The sequence below is a fragment of the Gymnodraco acuticeps genome, unplaced genomic scaffold, assembly GCF_902827175.1.
Source record: "Gymnodraco acuticeps unplaced genomic scaffold, fGymAcu1.1, whole genome shotgun sequence".
NCBI lineage: Eukaryota > Metazoa > Chordata > Actinopteri > Perciformes > Bathydraconidae > Gymnodraco > Gymnodraco acuticeps.
Window position 1 is genome coordinate 1,203,786 of NW_022992041.1, and position 17,948 is coordinate 1,221,733.

The 17,948-nt window shown below is 43.6% G+C and overlaps 1 protein-coding gene across 2 annotated transcripts; it reads left to right on the plus strand.

Annotated features, from left to right (window-relative positions):
• The first annotated feature begins 108 nt into the window (after positions 1–108).
• Positions 109–17,942, plus strand: tarbp1 (TAR (HIV-1) RNA binding protein 1). Of its 2 annotated transcripts, none has more exons than XM_034201866.1 (29): positions 109–1,128; positions 1,204–1,301; positions 1,393–1,462; positions 1,833–1,987; positions 2,077–2,129; positions 2,216–2,313; positions 2,603–2,738; positions 2,827–2,923; positions 3,089–3,178; positions 3,278–3,425; positions 3,505–3,771; positions 4,396–4,493; positions 4,589–4,747; positions 4,827–5,056; positions 5,199–5,442; positions 6,114–6,302; positions 6,903–7,093; positions 7,175–7,246; positions 7,385–7,505; positions 8,017–8,127; positions 8,363–8,512; positions 9,355–9,441; positions 9,528–9,724; positions 9,804–9,885; positions 9,980–10,151; positions 10,255–10,440; positions 14,788–14,912; positions 15,508–15,644; positions 17,311–17,942. In XM_034201866.1, exons 1-29 carry the CDS (start codon positions 180–182, stop codon positions 17,486–17,488), a joined length of 4,890 nt encoding a protein of 1,629 aa, XP_034057757.1. In that variant the 5' UTR covers positions 109–179; the 3' UTR covers positions 17,489–17,942. The 2 variants fall into 2 exon arrangements, with proteins under 2 accessions (XP_034057757.1, XP_034057758.1); XM_034201867.1 differs by having other exon boundaries at positions 1,207–1,301.
• Positions 17,943–17,948: the final 6 nt, after the last annotated feature.

The window sequence follows — 17,948 nt, forward strand, 5'->3', positions numbered from 1 at the left end:
AAAGGCCCACATGTTCAAAGTGGGGAATGACAGAAAAAGTTTGAGAACCACTGCTTTAATGTCACTCACCTCTCGCGAGAGTTTTAAGTGACGTGTGCGGAAGTTTACATTCCGTTTGGTAAAAACGTGTCGCTCATGGGAGCTGTGAGAAAGCCGGTTGCGGGTTATCTTTAGCTCGCATGTTCCAGGCAGTTCAGCAGCCCTCTACAATGAATTCCGTTTTAATTAACGCGGTTTTGTCCAGCTCTCCTGACTACGACATGTTGTTTGAGTCTCTGAGCTGGCAGAGTGACTCATGGCCGGGGACGGAGCGAGTGGAGGCGCTGACAGCTTTCATAGAAGGGCTCGGACCACTCCTCATAGAAACCGACACTACTCCTTTTTCAGCTGCGAAAGTTACATCTATCAAGGATCAAATCGACTCGTTGGTTTTGACCAGGTGTTTACCTCTTCTCTGTAAAATATCAGCAGAAGCAGGTGAAGGTACGCGCTGCAGGGAGAGCACCGCTGCTGCCTGCCGACTCCTGAGTGTCTGTTTCCCGCTGTGCGACCGGGCGGTGCCGGGGCAGGTGGCTCTGTCTGTGCTGCAGTCGCTCCAGCCGTCAGAGGAGGAGGATCCGGGAAGACTCAATGTGGAGGTTGCCAGTGAAGTTATGGCTGCTTTAATACCTTCTCTGTCAGCAGATGAAAAGCTCACACTCACCATCCTGTCATCTGCTCTGTCCTGCATCAAAACACTCCCTGATGCACTGGTTTCTAAAATCACAGTCAGGCTTCTCTTAACTGTCCTGAAGTGCTGCAGCGGTGAAAGGCTATCCAGCATCCTTAAAGTGATCGTGGATGATCTGAGCAGCTGGCACTCATCTGACCGCACACCTGTGGTCACAGAGCGGGCACTGCTGTGTTTCACCGCCCTATCAGACCACCTGCTGAAACCTCACAGCCTCCCTGCCTCTTGCTCCTGTGATCCCGATCCTCGTCTGTCCCTCCAGTTCTGGAGGATGGTCCAGGATGGACTGACACACAGAGATAGCGTGTCACGTAAGAGGGCGTTGTACCTGCTAAAAATGTGCGTGGCCCTGTCAGAGGAGAAGAGGGAGGACTGTCCTCTGTATCCATCAGAGGAAGGTAAACGTCTCATATTTGCTTTAACAACATAGGGATTTTTGGGTTGTTTTCTCACTGTTTTTGAATTGGTTGCAGAAGACATGTTGTTCAAATGGGCCTCTAACAGGAGCAAGTTGCTCAGAGAGTTCTGGGAGGATTATGCACTGGTGATGGAGACCCTGGAGGAAAATCAGGTACAAAATCCCACATGAGTCTTTTTTCACTGCCAGTTCAGGTGTCATCAAAACAGCTTTGAAATATTGCCTTTCTCTGTTTCCTCTACAGATTCATGTTGTCCGGCCAGTTCTAAACAGAATAGACACGTTGATCCAAACAACAGTGAATAATAATCAAGGTTTGATCCAGTTTGATTTATTTAGATCTTATCCACCTCTTCTCAGTAATTGTATTTAATTTTAATTTTTAATTTCGAGCATCTCTGGATTGGTTTGGTTTGGATGTTGTGATGCAGCTGTTGTTAAAGAGTTGTATTATGAAAACCTCCCTTTTTCACTGCTTGTGCACAAACATTTGGGTACTTGGAATGTCTACCGAAAGACACAAAAAGATGGACATTGATTGATATGGGAGTTCTATTTGGCTTGGATCAGAAAATAATGCGATTTAACAAGACGTTCAGATTTTGTTCCTCATTCTATCTGATGCAGGATCATCAGAATATCTTGTAGTTTGTGCCTGTTGTCAGTGGTTTGTCTGTGATGCAGTTTCAGATCAGGGCTTCTTCCACCCGTCCTGGCTGCTGTGTGTGTACCAGCGGATGTTCCACAGCGAGAACAAATCATTGATGAGAGAGGGAGTGTTTCATCTGCTCGAGCTGCAGGTCCTCCAGCAGCCAGCCTTTGCTTTGGCCTTTTCTCAGGTACAGGCTCACACACTTTTTTAATGTCATTTAGGCTTATTCATTCAATTTTTGTTAAACGTGTCCTCTGCTGTTGCTGTGCTCCTCAGTTCATCGTTGGCCCTTTTATGAATGTTCTATCTGAAACGTCACTCTTCCAAAGGTGAGGGTTTAAAGATAGCCAATAAATGAAAGTAAGAATTACTGTGTTATTAAGGCCTCATTAACCCGCTTTATGTCCACATGTAGGTCACTTGGGCAAGGTGTAGGGGATTGTCCTGAGATCGGGGCTAAACTTCAAATCTTCATGGTCACCTTCTTCAGCAGCCTACCTTCAGAACATAGAGGTAAAACAGAAGCCGCAGAGAATACTTGGCCGTTTCTCAATCGCGAAAAAACACACGCTGCAGAGTGACTATTTCAAGTATACTACGTCATAGAGTGGCACAGAATGCTGGGCATTTAACATGCATTTAAACAGTCCTTCGGCGCCACTCGATGACTGAGTATACTTGAAATAGTTACTCTGCAGCAGTTTTACTCTTGATTGAGAAACGGCCCATGTTTACATAGCTCATTCACACTTCCCATGGTTAAAATGCCTGTCCTCCTCTGACCATTGTGTTTGTTTTGTAGGTCGTATTTTTCTGCAGATGATTCAGCAACTTTGCACGAAGCACTGGTGTGCAGCACCCCTCCTCTTCCTCTCCCAGGCGATATCCAAACTGCCCCCAAGTCCAATGCTGGCGGTCGACGGGCTCACTGCTCTCAGGTCTCTCATCATGATTAGTGTTAGTCAAAGTGAGTCCGAGCTGGTTGTGGTTGATATGGAAGCTCATTTAATCTGCTCTGTTTTACAGGGAGGTTCTGCACAGCACTATGATCACTCATCAGGTTCTGCTGAGAGGTGCTGCTCAGTGCTTCCTGCTGAATAGCGCCCTCTGTCTCACAGAAGTGGTAAGTCAAGGCTCAAATATTTTTGCATAATGCTAAACCAAACACTGAACTCACCTTAGAGCCGTTGTTTTGCATCGTAAGGGGATTCTGTTGTTTTGTACAACCTCTGCTTTCATATACAGCTTTAAAGTTAGTGAGCTGCATCATTAAAATATGTTGTTTCAGAGCGCAGTGACCCTCGATGATGTTTTTAGTTTCCTGACACATTTTCGTGCCGACGAGTCGCTGTGTAGAGGGACTCAAATGTGGAATCAGGTAAGCTGTAGCAGAGACGTTTGAAGGAACATTTGACTTAATATGTGGTAAAAAAATAAATGTCAGTCTTTTTGCTACCCTATATATTTGTGGCTGTAGACATGCACCTGGCTGTTGGACAATGAATGCAGTTTCAAGCCCAGGCTTATGGGTGGAGATTGCACTGGTGCTGCTACAAAGAAAGAAACTGTACGAGACTACGTTCAAAGCGAGATGCACACCTATCTCCGCGTACCAGCTAGCACAGGTAATTCAGAAGTGTGATAGAAAAGGGAAGGATTGTCTTTTTGTAGACATGTTGGTTGAAGTACCTTCCCTCTCCTCAGGTCACACTGAGAGGTTACCAGACTTCAGAGAGGCTGATAAGTTGGCCAGGGCCATTTTGCTGTGCGTAGACTTGGAGAGAAATCAACTTGGAGCAGAGTTCGGTAACACTCTGGAGTCATTACTGTCTCCGCTGCTCGACACCCTGAGCAGAGTCAGCACCAATATGTACCTGCCTCTGCGTAAGAGCGACAAGAGTCTGCAGCTCCTGCTCAGACTGTTCCAGCTGGGAGGAACACCGAGCTGTCAGGAAGCTGGAGAGGAGCAAGGTTTGTATTGACCATACTGATCAACTGTTATAGCAGTCAAATCCACCCTTATGGATATGCAGTAGGGACAGTGGATGGGTAGGTGTGTTCCTGCAGGGAATAACTGTAACATCTATTCTTACAACTAACATTCACTTGGTGCTCTATTGGGATTTAATATCACAATATTCTTTCAAACTCGTAAGCATTTATTTATTGGTGAAGCTAACTTAAATGTGGTACATTCTTTTTTGTTCTCAGTCAAAAGCGCATCTTTGTGCCTTCTGACATTTAAAGTAACATAATTATTTCAGGAATTGAGTGATCCTTGCTCTTTGGGGTGACTTGTTTTTCTTGAATCTTACACTGGGGTCAGTTTAAAGGGCAATACTTGTCCATTTATTCATTGATTAAATAACTTAAGATTGAATACTCTGGATTTAGTATCACATCATTTTAAACCCAGCTTGCATGCTTTCATTGTAATGTAGCTATTAGAACACATTTAAAAACCTAAAATACAAGAATGATCCAGATAATAAGCAAAATATGTCCCATTTTTAAATGTTATTAAATTGCTTTAAGTAGAATGTTTGTGGGTTGGGGGTCAAAGATGAATTGATTAACTCTTACTCTTTTTCACAGTGGATAACGTAATGCTTGCCATGGAGAGGCTCATTTTTAAACTTGTTGACCCAATCCAGGAGTTTATCCTGAGGAGGCTGCTGGGGGAGCTGCAAGAGGTAAACAGCGAGTCAAATAATTCACTGTCACTCCAACAAGCACATATTCCCCTATCGGCTAGCACTGCCATTTACATGTTCTGTTTCCCTCCCAGCTGGTTGACGTGGAGCGGGCAGAGTTGTATCTGTGTGTCCTGAGGCAGCTGGTGGTCATGTACAAGTCTACACCACAGCACCACAGTAACATTCAGCAGAACTATTTCCCTAAACTCATCAACAACAGCCTCAAGGTCCTGCAAGAGCCACACCAGCAGGTACAATGCTCAGGCAAGAATGTAATACATCTGTTTTGTTGCAGAATCTTTTAACTCTAAATTTTTCCCACACTGCCAGATCAATTCTGTGGCCAACCAGGTGGGACGAGCAGTTGCTATGGCATCTCTGGCTACAGTGTGTGGTCTCGGGGAGCAGGAAGTGATCGACATGCAATCAGAGACCATTTCTGCACTGAAATCACTGAACGACTACTTCTATAGTCCAGTGTCCACTTCCTGCCAACGCCAGTCCTCGCTGGGAAACTTCAATCAATGGCTGCAAAAACCACAGACAGGAGACGGCTCGAGGTCAGTGAAAATCTGCTTAGAGTACACGGTAAACCTTAAAATAAATGAAAGAACAGCATCAAATAGGAGGATATTGGGATTGAATATCATATACAGTACACGCAACAGCATAGCATAAGGTACAATCTCTTGTTTCCTTCAGTGATGGAGCGTTGCAGGGTCGTCTGCTGCAGGACTGGGGACGCATTGCTGCCAGTTTTTTGCGGGACCAGTGGATTTGTCTGAGCTTCCTGATTAAGGCTGTTGGGATTCCTGAGTCCATAGAAGTTTCCAGAGCGTCCGAGACACTCCAGGCTGCTCTGGGCTGCAGCGTGGAGGCCCTGGCTCTGCTGCCCAGTGACCTGGTGCTGCCTGCGCTCACCTTTATGGAGACTGTGCTGCCACAAGTGAGTCTCAGATGCATTTAGGTGAAATGTAAACAATTGAAATGGCGTGTTCGGGCTATAACAAGAGATTCCTTGCATTTATAATGTGAAGAATTTACCTAAAAAACTAAGGTAATATCTTTTGTTTGTTTTTGTAATTTAAATCTTTATTGTCACATTATGCATGGCAATAACATGCTGGTTACAACAACATTACAATCATGTAACAAAAGGCCAGCAATACAAAATAAAAATAAAAGGCAAGGGATATGTCTTCATGTTATTATATTCTTGAAGATACATGTATCTATTAGCTATTGTTCCAGTCAATGTCTTTTGTTTTGAGTCTTGTATAGAGTCAATTTTCCCCACTTTCTGTTGAGTTGTGTTTCTTGCAATCTCAATTTATAAGTCAGTTTTTCCATTAAAAAGATTTCTTCCACAATTGTTACCCATTGGTTTTTCGTTGGTGGTGCTTCCTTACCCCAATTCCTAGTGATAGCTTTCCTGCTAGATATTAGCAGAATTTTGATCAAATATTTGTCACTTGCAATAATGTCCTCAGTGTATTTACATAAATAGAGTACCAAGCAACTTTTAGAAACCTCATACCCAATTATTTGATGTATTCCCTTACATATCAAAAGGTAATATCTGTTTTAATGTCTGGTTTGCTTGTGTTTTGATCCCAGTTACTGCTAGATGAGGAGGCCCAGTGTGTAGAGGCTGTGAATCTGAGCTGGGATCTGGTTCAGGGCCTGAGCACTAACGCCCATGACTTCTGGCCGGCCCTGAAAGGCTTCGTCTCCATGGCCTTCCACCATAAACTGCTCGAGCTGACACACACTTCTGCTCCGACTCTCCTGTGCACCTTGAAACAGGTGATCAAAATCATGCTGGTTAACTTGGAAACAAAGTGTCTTGATTTCACTTGTATTTCACAGGGTTCTTACAGTCATTAAATACCTGGAAAAGTCATGGAAATTCAAAATGCTAATTCCAGGCCCTGGAAAAGTTATGGAAAACAATATTTTTCCCAAAGTTTTGGAAAAGTCATGGAAATGTAACTAAAGTTGCATCAAATATAATTTATATTTTATCTAATCGCCGAAATAGTAATAATATAACGATAATAAATACTGTGTCGTATAGTAATGAAACGTAAAATGGTATTTAACTGAGGAGGCATTTTGCTGTTGAGAGATTTTAGTTGCTTTAGCGTGTAGAAGCTAGTAAGCCTACTATTTGATTTGTTTTAGATAGGCACAACATGTTTCATATGCAGAGCTTATTTTCCTGTTCCATGTTAAAATAAACCATTTTCAGTCGTACCGCTGAGAAAGAGTAATTTTTTTGGTCATGGAAAATTAGGTCATGGAGAAGTCATGGAAAAGTCATTGAAAATCATTGGTGAAAAAGTGTATGAACCCTGATTTCAACATACATGTTTCTATAATACATGCATATATATTGGTTTTTAGATAGCCAGTGAGCTGATGGAGCTGTCCCAGTCAAAGAGCGGAGTGTTCGGTGTGCTGATTCAGCACTGCTGTCACACGTGGCTGCCCACAGGCGGAGGCAGCAGCCACACCGGGTTTTCTTCTGTGTTCAGCCACATCAATATAATCAGTGAGGCTTGTGTCTACGGACCAGTTTTCAGGAGAGATCAACGGTAACTTTTACAACTTTTCTCTGATTTGCACAATTGTTTGTCGGGACTTTTTTAATTATTTCCTCATGCTCTCTTTTAAAGTCTCATCCAGGATGTGCAAACGTATGTGGAGCAACTCGGTGAAGAGTGTTCTGCCAATGTTGCCGTTACAAGGTGAGCTTCAGTTCCCTTTGATGGCAGTTTGTGGAAATGTAGGGTTTTATGGCTGTGATTTAAGATTGTGCCACTAGATGTCTCTGTTGGTGTTTGGATGTTTTCACACTTAAGCCATTGCTTTTTTGAATTTTCCAGTGATAACAGAGATGATCAGTTGCCCCGCACATGTGTACTGGCTTTCCTCAGCCGCCTGGATTCCTCTAATCAGCAACACGAAAGACTGATGGAGGAACTAGTTATGGATTTGTTAAAAAGGGTAAGATGTAGATCAGTTTAGGTTGTGTCATGCAGTCGAATTGAGTGTCAAATAATATTTATTTTTATCTTTCATATCAATATTTTCTGATACAGAAAGTGAATGCAAAATCATATAAATAATGTAATTGATGCTCAACTCATCAACATAAAACTGTACTTTGCTTGAAATCATTCATTTGAAAAGAATCCGAATATATTCATAATATCACGAAATAATATGATATACAATATAACAAACAATATCACCTAAGCCCTAAGAATAGTTCCAAGGATCTATTTCCCATGTATCTACATTGTTGATCATGACATTTTCATATTGCACCCTAAAAATACATGTCTGATCCTCAATGAGATGTATCTGTTTCTACAGTGGTTACTATGTCAACAAATAATACTATGGCAACAGATAATTTTTGCGATATGATTTTGCATGTACATCCATTACAGCAAATTAAACAACAGTTTTCCATTATCTCCCCCCGTTCCACCCCCCTGTCCCATTTCCCCAGGATAATGACATATCAAAGTCAAAAGTACGTTACTATAGCAACTCCCTGCAACATCGTGTTAAAAACCGAGCATGGCAAACAATGCTGCTGTTGCTGCCCAAACTCAGAGAGGTAAGACAATTACCCTCACACTAACAATCTCACAGGAAATAACCACTCAGCAAGTAACTGTGTGTGTGTGTGTGTGTGTGTGTGTGTGTGTGTGTGTGTGTGTGTGTGTGTGTGTGTGTGTGTGTGTGTGTGTGTGTGTGTGTGTGTGTGTGTGTGTGTGTGTGTGTGTGTGTGTGTGTGTGTGTGTGTGTGTGTGTGTGTGTGTGTGTGTGTGTGTGTGTGTGTGTGTGTGTAGGAGTTTGTTGCCACTTTGCTGCACCATGTGTTTGAAGCTGGATTCTGCAGTAACCATGCCTCTGTCAAGTACCTGATCGAGTGGATGATGATTTTGATCCTCGTCCGCTATCCACAACACATGGATAGCTTTTGGGTCTGCTTCAACAGGGTGAGCTCCCACTCTGAAGACCAGAAACTGATGTGTTATGAGATAAATATTACAATTATTTACTGATTCCTTAAATACTTTTTTCTTTATATTCATAGTTCCACATTTGTTGGAACAATATATTTTCCCATGGTTCTGCTCAGACACCCATTCCTATTACTGTATTGCAGTATTGTTTAGTTATAAATATAAAAAAAAGAATCCGTACACATAAAATATGACGAATTGTGAGACACAAGGAGAGAAAAATACAATGAACTAAATAGACTAAAGGATAAAGTAACAATAGGCGCGTTCACACCGCAGTACTTTTCCCACTTTAGTTCATAGGAACTCTTTAGTTCTCGTGAACTATGTACAGATTGCGTTCACACCGGAATAAGTCCCTGGGGGTGGGTTAGGCAAATGAAGCCGCTGACGTCACTTCTTCTTCTTCTGCTTTGGGTTTACTGGCAGGCCGCAAACAACTTCACGGCGTATACTGCCGCCCAAAATCCCCGGCCAGAAGTCCCCGGAGTTGGGGACTGGCTTCTACTGCGTGGTTTGCAATCCGCCCAGCCAATCAGACATAGGAACCTTTTTCTCCCACGAAAGTACCTGCTCTCTAGCAGGGACTGAAAAGGGGGTAAAAAGGTTCTCATGAACTAATTTAGTTCCTGGGGCTTTTTGGTGTGAACGCAAATATATTGTAGTTCTGGTGAACTATTGTGGGATAAGTACTAATTTAATAAATAAGCCAACTATGTGCAGTTACATTTGGTGTCAGTAGTGCAATACTACATCGTAATATCAGGTGCGTCCATTTGTTCTTTATAGAATATATTTCTTTGTTTTCTGTATAGGATCACGAAAAGACCAAGACAAGCATCTGCACCTTCCTGTCAGTCCTGGTACATTTAAATGTCATCATTCCCACTCTTGAGGATGAGGTAAAGCCAGTGATGTTTTTCCCCGCTCACAATTTGTATTGCATCTTTTTCTGTGTATCTACAAGATCTCTGTTTCTGTGTTTTAGGATACACATTTGCGTAAAGCGCTGGACATCATCCTGCAGTGGTGTTTCAACCATAACTTCAGCGTGCGCCTGTATGCATTACTGGCCCTGAAGAGGGTGTGGAGCCTGGTGGGGGTCCGGGCAGAGGCAGTTTGGGGAGCGCTGTCCACTGTGATCAAGGCCTGTCTGAACCAGGCTGAGGCCATGCAGAGCACTGGGTGAGAGCAAAACACCTAAGACAATCAGAAACATTTGTTGTTGTAAATGTGCTAAAGAATTTGCTGTGTCACCATTTAGGAATGCCAACAAGAATTGGACGAGGATTCAGGAGCACTTCTTCTTCGGTGCCTTTCACCCTATCAGGGATTACAGTGTGGAGGTGGGCTAGTATGTTTCTTCTGAACAGATGAACCCTTCTAAAACACAGTCAGATGTTTTTATAACATTTTCTATTTTTGTGTTGCTTTCCCTAGACAATATTCCTCACATTCCCCAGTCTGTCGGAGTTGGCTGATGATGAGTGGATTCCCCTCTGGAAATTTGAGAAGCTCTCATGTTTTAATGAAAGTCCATCTTCTCTTTTGAGAAATCCTGCTCCTGACCTGAGCCAGCTCCAGCCTGGAGACTGGATCCAGCAAGACAAAGGTACAGTTAGTGGCACCTATCACAAGCCACAGGACCACCTGACACAACATACTTTAATCTAACCTCCATTCTGTTTGAGCTATCGTGGTGTTGTTTTCCCCAGGCGAGGAGAATAAGGAGGAGCGCTGGGCCGAGGTGCAGAAGAAGATCACTCCCTGGAGGCTGGGGATCCAAGAGCAGGAGCCTGAACTCCAGCTGGTTCCCCAGCAGAGGGCTGCTCGAGTGGGCAAACAGCATGGCGCCCTGCTGGTGGTAGCCTCACTTATCGACAAGCCCACCAATTTAGGAGGTCAGGAGCAGCACGACAAATTACACTCCTACCATTTTACAATACATTACATTGCATTTAGCTGACGCTTTTATCCAAAGCGACTTACAATAAGTACATTCGACCAGGAAGACACAACCTTGAAGAAAACAGAATCATATAAGCACATCAGGTTTCATAGAGCCAAACATTTCAAGTGCTACTCAACTGGCTTTAGGTAAGCCAGTCCTTTATTAGTATAAAAGTGCTTCGTTAATAGTTCTAACGCTCGAAGTGGAGTCGAAAGAGATGAGTTTTCAGTTTGCGCCGGAAGATGTGCAAGCTATCTGCCGTCCTGATGTCAATGGGGAGCTCATTCCACCATCCTGGAGCCAGGACAGCAAACCCACGTGTTTTCGCCGTTGGGAACTTGGGTCCCCCTCGCAGCGAGGGTGCAGCGAGTCGTTTGGCTGATGCAGAGCGTAGTGCACGCGCTGGGGTGTACGGTTTAACCATGTCCTGGATGTACGAAGGGCCAGATCCATTCGCAGCATGGTAAGCAAGTACCAGTGTCTTGAAGTGGATTCTAGCAGTTACCGGAAGCCAGTGAAGGGAGCGGAGGAGCGGAGTGGTGTGGGAGAATGTAGGAAGGTTGAAGACCAGACGAGCCGCTGCATTCTGGATGAGCTGCAGAGGTCGGATGGCACATGCAGGTAGACCAGCCAGGAGGGAGTTGCAGTAGTCTAGGCGTGAGATGACGAGAGCATGGACCAGAACCTGAGTCGCTTTCTGTGTCAGCTGGGGACGTATCTTCCTGATGTTGTAAAGCGTGTATCTGCAGCAACGGGTTGTAGCAGCGATGTTTGCAGTGAAGGACAGGTTGTTATCTAGGGTCACACCCAGATTCCTTGCAGTCTGAGTCGGGGAAACAACTGAGGTGCCAATGTTGATTGTTAGGTCAAGAGTGGGACAATCTTTTCCCGGGAGGAAGAGCAGCTCAGTCTTGTCAAGGTTGAGCTTGAGGTGGTGAGCAGACATCCACTGAGAGATGTCAGCTAGACAAGCAGAGATGCGTGCAACGACCTGGGTCTCTGAGCGGGGAAAGGACAGAATTAATTGGGTGTCGTCAGCGTAGCAGTGGTAAGAAAAACCATGCGGGCTAATGACTGATCCGAGCGAGTTTGTGTACAGGGAGAAGAGGAGGGGACCAAGAACAGAGCCCTGAGGGACCCCTGTAGTTAATTGACAAGGGTCGGACTCAGACCCTCTCCAAGTCACCCTGTAGGTACGGTCTTTCAGGTATGAGGTGAGGATGGAAAGTGCAGAGCCTGAAACTCCAAGTTTTTGGAGAGTGCGAAGGAGGATCTGATGATTCACCGTATCGAATGCAGCAGACAGGTCCAACAGGATGATGACAGAGGAGAGGGATGCAGTTTTGGCAGTTCCTCCGTGACAGCAATGAGAGCAGTTTCTGTGGAGTGACCTGCCTTGAAACCAGACTGGTGCGGATCCAGAAGGTTGTTCTCATGGAGATAACAGGAGAGTTGTTTAAAGACAGCGCATTCAAGTGATTTAGTCAGGAACGGGAGGAGAGAGACAGGCCTGTAGTTTATAACAACAGACGGGTTGAGAGTGGGTTTCTTTAGGAGAGGGTTTACTCTTGCCTCCTTGAGACTGTTTGGAAAGTGACCAGAAGTTAGAGAAGTGTTGATGAAATGGGTGAGAAACGGTAGAATATCAGGAGCGATAGTCTGAAGGAGGTTTGAAGGGATAGGGTCCAGAGGACAGGTGGTAGGGCGGGCAGAGGTAATGAGGGTAAGAACCTCACTTGGAGAGAGAGGGGAAAAGGAGGTTAGTGTGTTGGTGGAAGGAGGGTCTGGTGACCCAGCGGTGAGTAAAGGTGAGTCAGAAAAAGAAGAGCGAATATCATCAACCTTTTTTTCAAAGTGGGTAACAAAGTCGCTTGACAGAAGTAAGGAGGGGGGAGGGGCTTTTGGAGAGTCCAAGAGGGTGGAGAAGATGGAAAATAGTTTTTTAGGATTGGAATAGGAAGATTGGATCTTATCTTGAAAGAAAGTGCTTTTTGCCTGAGAGATCGAAGCAGAGAAAGAGGAGAGGAGAGCCTGATAGGTTAGGAGGTCGTCACGGTGTTTGGATTTCCACCATTTCCGCTCTGCTGCCCTAAGGACGGTTCTATTAGCACGCAGTGCATCATTTAGCCAGGGAGCAGGAGGGGACTGACGAGCCTGCCGAGATGTGAGAGGACAGAGCGAGTCCAGAGTGGATGAGAGAGTAGAGAGGAGAGTTTCTGCAGCAGAGTTTGGAGGCAGGAGTTGGAACGAGTCAGAGGAAGGGAGGGCTGAGAGCACCGATGAGGCAAAGGTAGAGGGGGAGAGGGAGCGAAGGTTACGGCGGACAAGTGCAGGATGAGAAGAGATTAGTTTGTTATGTTTGGAAAGGGGTAGAGAGAATGAAATGAAGAAGTGATCGGATGTGTGGAGCGGGTTTACAGAGAGGTTAGAAGTAGCGCAGTTCCTTGAGAATATGAGATCAAGGACATTGCCAGCTTTATGAGTCGGTGGGGACGGAGACAGTGAGAAAGCAAAGGCGGTTAACAGAGATGTTAGTTCGTCTATCTTCCCTGTCTGGAGGTTGAAGTCTCCGAGAAGTACAGCGGGAGGACCAGTTTCAGGGATGTGTGAGAGGAGATTATCTAATTCCTCCAAGAAGTCCCCCAAGGCGCCTGGTGGACGGTAGAGAACAACAATGGTTAACTGTATAGGATGGGTTACTGTGACGGCATGGAATTCAAAGGTGGAAGGAGTGAAGTTAGGTAGTTTGAAGAGGGAAAAGCTCCATTTGGGAGAGAGCAGGAGACCAGTGCCACCTCCTCTGCCAGTTGGTCTGGGTGTATGGGAGAAGGAATATGCAGTGGAGAGAGCTGCTGGGGTGGATGTGTTGGATGGAGTAATCCAGGTCTCAGTGAGAGCAAGGAAATCCAGAGACTGCAGGGAGGCGTAGCCAGAGATGAAGTCAGCCTTAGGAACAGCTGACAATTCCACAGGCCACCTGAAACTAGATGTTGGATCTCAGTGGAGCATGTGGGATAGACGAGAGCAGGCCGGTTATATCGATTACGAGATACACGGGGCCAGTGATAATTGCGAGAAGACACATGAACAGGAATGGAGAAAATACACATGATTATAGCATGAGGGGCTAAACAACCAAATAAAATAAAACATCAGCGATACTTAGCTCAATCAAAGTAGGATTTGCCTCCCTCGTGACTCCCGCAGGACTCTAATGTCTTTGACTCCCGCAGGACTCTAATGTATTTGCCAGTCTTAGCCTGTCTGACGCTGACGCTCCAGGAAAGTGCTACCTAAAATGGACACCTGATTGCTGAGTTCTCACAGCTGTGGGGCAACGTCCCTTTAATTAGTTAACTCTGCAGCTGGTGGCCCTCAAAAGGAAATCTAGACTGGCTTCCTCCTGATTTGTTATTGTCTTTTAAGTCAATTACATTAAACCCTAAGTTATAAAGTTATGAGTTTAACCCTTAATACAGTTACACCTACTCAATAAAGCTCTTAGTATTCTACAAATGTTTAAATCAAAGTTAACCCTAGCAGTCAGTTAGTTCACTTTTAAGGTTTCTGTCAAATTACTTGTCCCAAGTTTCTGCCTGACAGATACTGTAGCGGTTTTGAGTCTTAAAATCACAATTCCAGTCAGATCAACTACAGAGCATTGATACAGAGTACACACACTGAAACAGAGAAGTCTAAAAACACAATGTTACTCACACAATTCTAGAAGTCTCCAGTAGCTTTCCTGTCAAAATCGAGTTGCACACTCTCCTTCTTTAGCAGGAATGATATAAAATGTGAACTGATTGTGGTTTCAGGATGATGATCTGTGCAAAGATGTCAAACACAGCTCAGCTAAAACCAATGAATAGAGCCTTCTTATCAGAGATTAGACAGGGAGTGCCCAGCTTTAATCAGACACTCCTATTTTATGTTCTCCTCAAGTGTACTCTGATGCTTTTGTCTCTGATGATAAGGGCTTGAATCAATCACAATTTGTTTATTAAGGAAAAGACCCATTTTAAAAACCAATATTGATACTTCATGATTTGAGCAGGAACATAAGCTTGGCCGTTCTGTAAACGGTGTACTTGAAATTGGGCTCTCAATTGCTATTACAGGTGTTGGTTTTGTACATCAGTCTGTGTTCATGATCACAGCCATTTTTGCTAAATCATTACTCCCACAGATTATGTGAAAAAAGAAAGAAAAGGCCCCTTTACTCAAGGCAATTTAGAATGTAGGCAAAGTAGATAGATGTTACAGTAATGCATGTGTTTCTTTTTTGTTGCTCTAGGTCTTTGCAGGACCTGTGAGATCTTCGGTGCGAGCACTCTGGTTCTGGATAACCTCCGCCACGTCAGTGACAAGAACTTTCAGGCCCTGAGCGTCTCCTCTGAGCTGTGGCTTCCACTGTTAGAGGTAAAGTGCCATCTCACATTTCACTCCAGTGATCAGGATTACCACTCTGTCTTTAAGACAGATCCCCAGTGGACCTGTGAGCTGAGAAATGTGAGTTTCACCGGATGGCTCAGCATTTAAATGATCTTAGTCAAGGCAGAAAAGATGGATGTGCACAGAAAGGATGGATGCTAAAGCCAAAACATTAATGCACACCTTGGTGGTAATAAAGAGCATTCAACGAGGCGCATGCAAAATGTTCTTTTCACTTGAGCTTAACCCAGGATTTTTCTTTTATCCCCAATTTTCAGATTTATGGATCTAGTTTAGTATGACCAAAAATGACCCAAAAGTTCAACATATTTATTTATTTATTTGTTTATTCCACACATGGCAGTTATTTTAAAACCTAAACATGTACACTTTACACAGATTTGTTTTGTTGTTGTAGCCCATGGTGGAAAGGAGCAGGGAGAAGAACATCTTAATGAAAAAACTTAAACTTGAATCTCAAGGGAAACGGAAAAAAAAATAAACACATCTGTTTTTAAGTGCCAATGCATTCACCTATTTACTCGGTAACATAGGCAATAAAACCCTTTTTTCTGTGCATCAGGTAAAGCCACTGGAGCTCACTGACTTCCTGCAGGTGAAGAAGAGTGAGGGGTACTGTATTGTCGGAGTGGAGCAGACGGCCAACAGCCAGAGCCTCCAGGACTACCAGTTCCCTGAGAAGACTCTGCTACTCCTGGGGTATGAAAGCGTTAAATCTGAATGTTTCCATCAATGTGATAACCTGCACACAGCCAGTTGTGCATAAATGCATGCAGCCTTCTGTCTTCCCAGGCCCTTTGTGACTCACACTGATAAAGATGTGAGCTGACGAGGCTGTTTAATGTTATCTCAACGCTTTATTGTGTTTCCCTGGGGGGGGCCAGCGCCTCTCCTCTCCGTGGTGTTCCTGTCAGGGCATGCTGGACTGTAATTGGCTCTCCCTGAGGGAGAACAGGGGAAATACATTTACACAAACCAGCGCAAGCAGTGTGATGACATCAGCAGAGAAAAAAACCCATTATCTAGTGTAGTTTGAGTCACAATGCTGCCCTTTGGCTTTCATTAGTTAGGACACAATAATTACTCTTGTGAAACCATTTGTAGCTACTCATGAGCGAACTGTAATTGTATACTGCTGCAGTTTGCGTCAGAATCATGATTTACTCTCCCTACTAAATATACAGGTAGAGAGAGAGAGACATGAATATGCATCAGGTCTGTGTAGGTTGATGTTTTGTTTTACCCTGTTCACTCAGAGGTCTGAGTGGTGCTGTTAGTTTAAACTCCCCGTGTGTGAGCTCAATCTGGAGTGCTCTCTCCCAGCTGTGCTCTCCCCAGCACAGCATCGCCCGGCTCTAATCTCTCTCCAGGTCGCTATTATCTCACCCGGATGCACTCACTATAAATGTAGCTCATCAAATCGTGCTTTTTTTACTCTGTGCCACCCTCTGTGGACTCTTTAACGACAAACTCATTGCTTTGCATGGCCTTATATTGCTGGATCGCACTGTATACTCAGTTGATTACAGAATGTTACTGAGCTCATGAGTCATCTGAATGAAAAGCCCATTCCACATAATTGTGAGAATTATGATGGAAGTTAAGTTGGCCGCAAATTAGATCAGCTGGGTTGCCTCATAACAGCAAGTAAAGGCCAGAACAAATATGTATATTACACATCAAGGTTAAACTAAGAATACAGATGGTCTGAGGATTTATACAGATGTCAGGAAGTCAGTGTTGCCTTATCGCTGATTGGATGTACATTCCAATGTAAATCCTGCAGTGCAATTTATTTGTTTTAGAAATATGTTCTGTCCTCTGCTATTGAGAAAACAAGTTATGTAAGCTTCTGTTGAGCTTAGTCTGTATTTCAGTGGTGTTTATTCTATGCATTTGAATTATATTTTCTCTTTGATGAGAATCACATTTTAAAGGAATGGATAACTATTTTGGGGAATTCGCTTTATTCATTGCTTTTTCTGATTGTAGAATACAACAGATAAGAACACATAGATACCACTCACATGACAATATGATTCATATGTAGCTAGATCCACGGTCTGGTTAGCCTAGCTTAACATAAAGACCAAAAACACTTACATTTGTGGAAATTCTGTCAAAAGATAACAGTATACCCAGATCAGCTCTAAAACTCAGCAATTAACACTTTATACGTTTTAACATATTCTCATGTATATCTCACCGGTGATCCAATCGGCTTATTTAAAAAAAAGTATGATTACTTCAAAGAAATTGAATATACGAACTCTGTTGGACAGTCCAGACATTCACTCACAGCAAATTTTCCTGATACTTATATACTGGCATTCTACAGCATATTGTGTTTCCTCTTTTCTTACAGCAATGAACGAGAAGGTATCCCGGCCAATTTACTCCAAATGTTTGATGTGTGTGTGGAGATCCCTCAACAAGGGGTCACCCGTTCCCTCAATGTGCATGTGAGCGCTGCCCTGCTCATCTGGGAGTATACACGGCAACATCTCACCTCAGCTGAAGTCGACTCGAAACCAGAAAATTAAGAAGAATTCAGCACTGCAGACATATGAACTTGACATGTGACTACTACACACTGCCATTACCTGCTGCTCTCTGGTAACAAGGGCGTAAATCATCTTCAGAAACATGAAGATGCCAGGATTAGAGGATTCTTATTTTCTGTCTGAATAAGACTCTATCTTTTGAGAAGTGAATGTGGTCAGCAATCATCAGAGCTGGTCTTGTTCCTTAATGAGAGTCAGGAATACATTTTAAACTGTGGTTATTACATCTAAATATTCCACTGGGTATGCTGTGGAATATTTTTTTATATTAAAAGAGGCAGAATAGAAACAATCTGGCACCAGAAGTGGAATATAATGTCCATCCCAGGACACTACCATACATGATGTATATATGCTGCTTATGTGAATTGCCGTTTTTAATTTAAAATAACTGTTTTTGTACAGTTTAATAAATCCAACTTTGATATTTTAAGTTGTG

Coding starts and splice junctions, on each gene's coding strand:
- tarbp1 (XM_034201866.1), top strand. CDS start 180: ATGTTCCAGGCAGTTCAGCAGCCCTCTACAATGAATTCCGTTTTAATT. Junction 2,314..2,602: donor CCTACCTTCAGAACATAGAG/GTAAAACAGAAG, acceptor TTTGTTTTGTAG/GTCGTATTTTTCTGCAGATG. Junction 3,179..3,277: donor GGACTCAAATGTGGAATCAG/GTAAGCTGTAGC, acceptor TTGTGGCTGTAG/ACATGCACCTGGCTGTTGGA.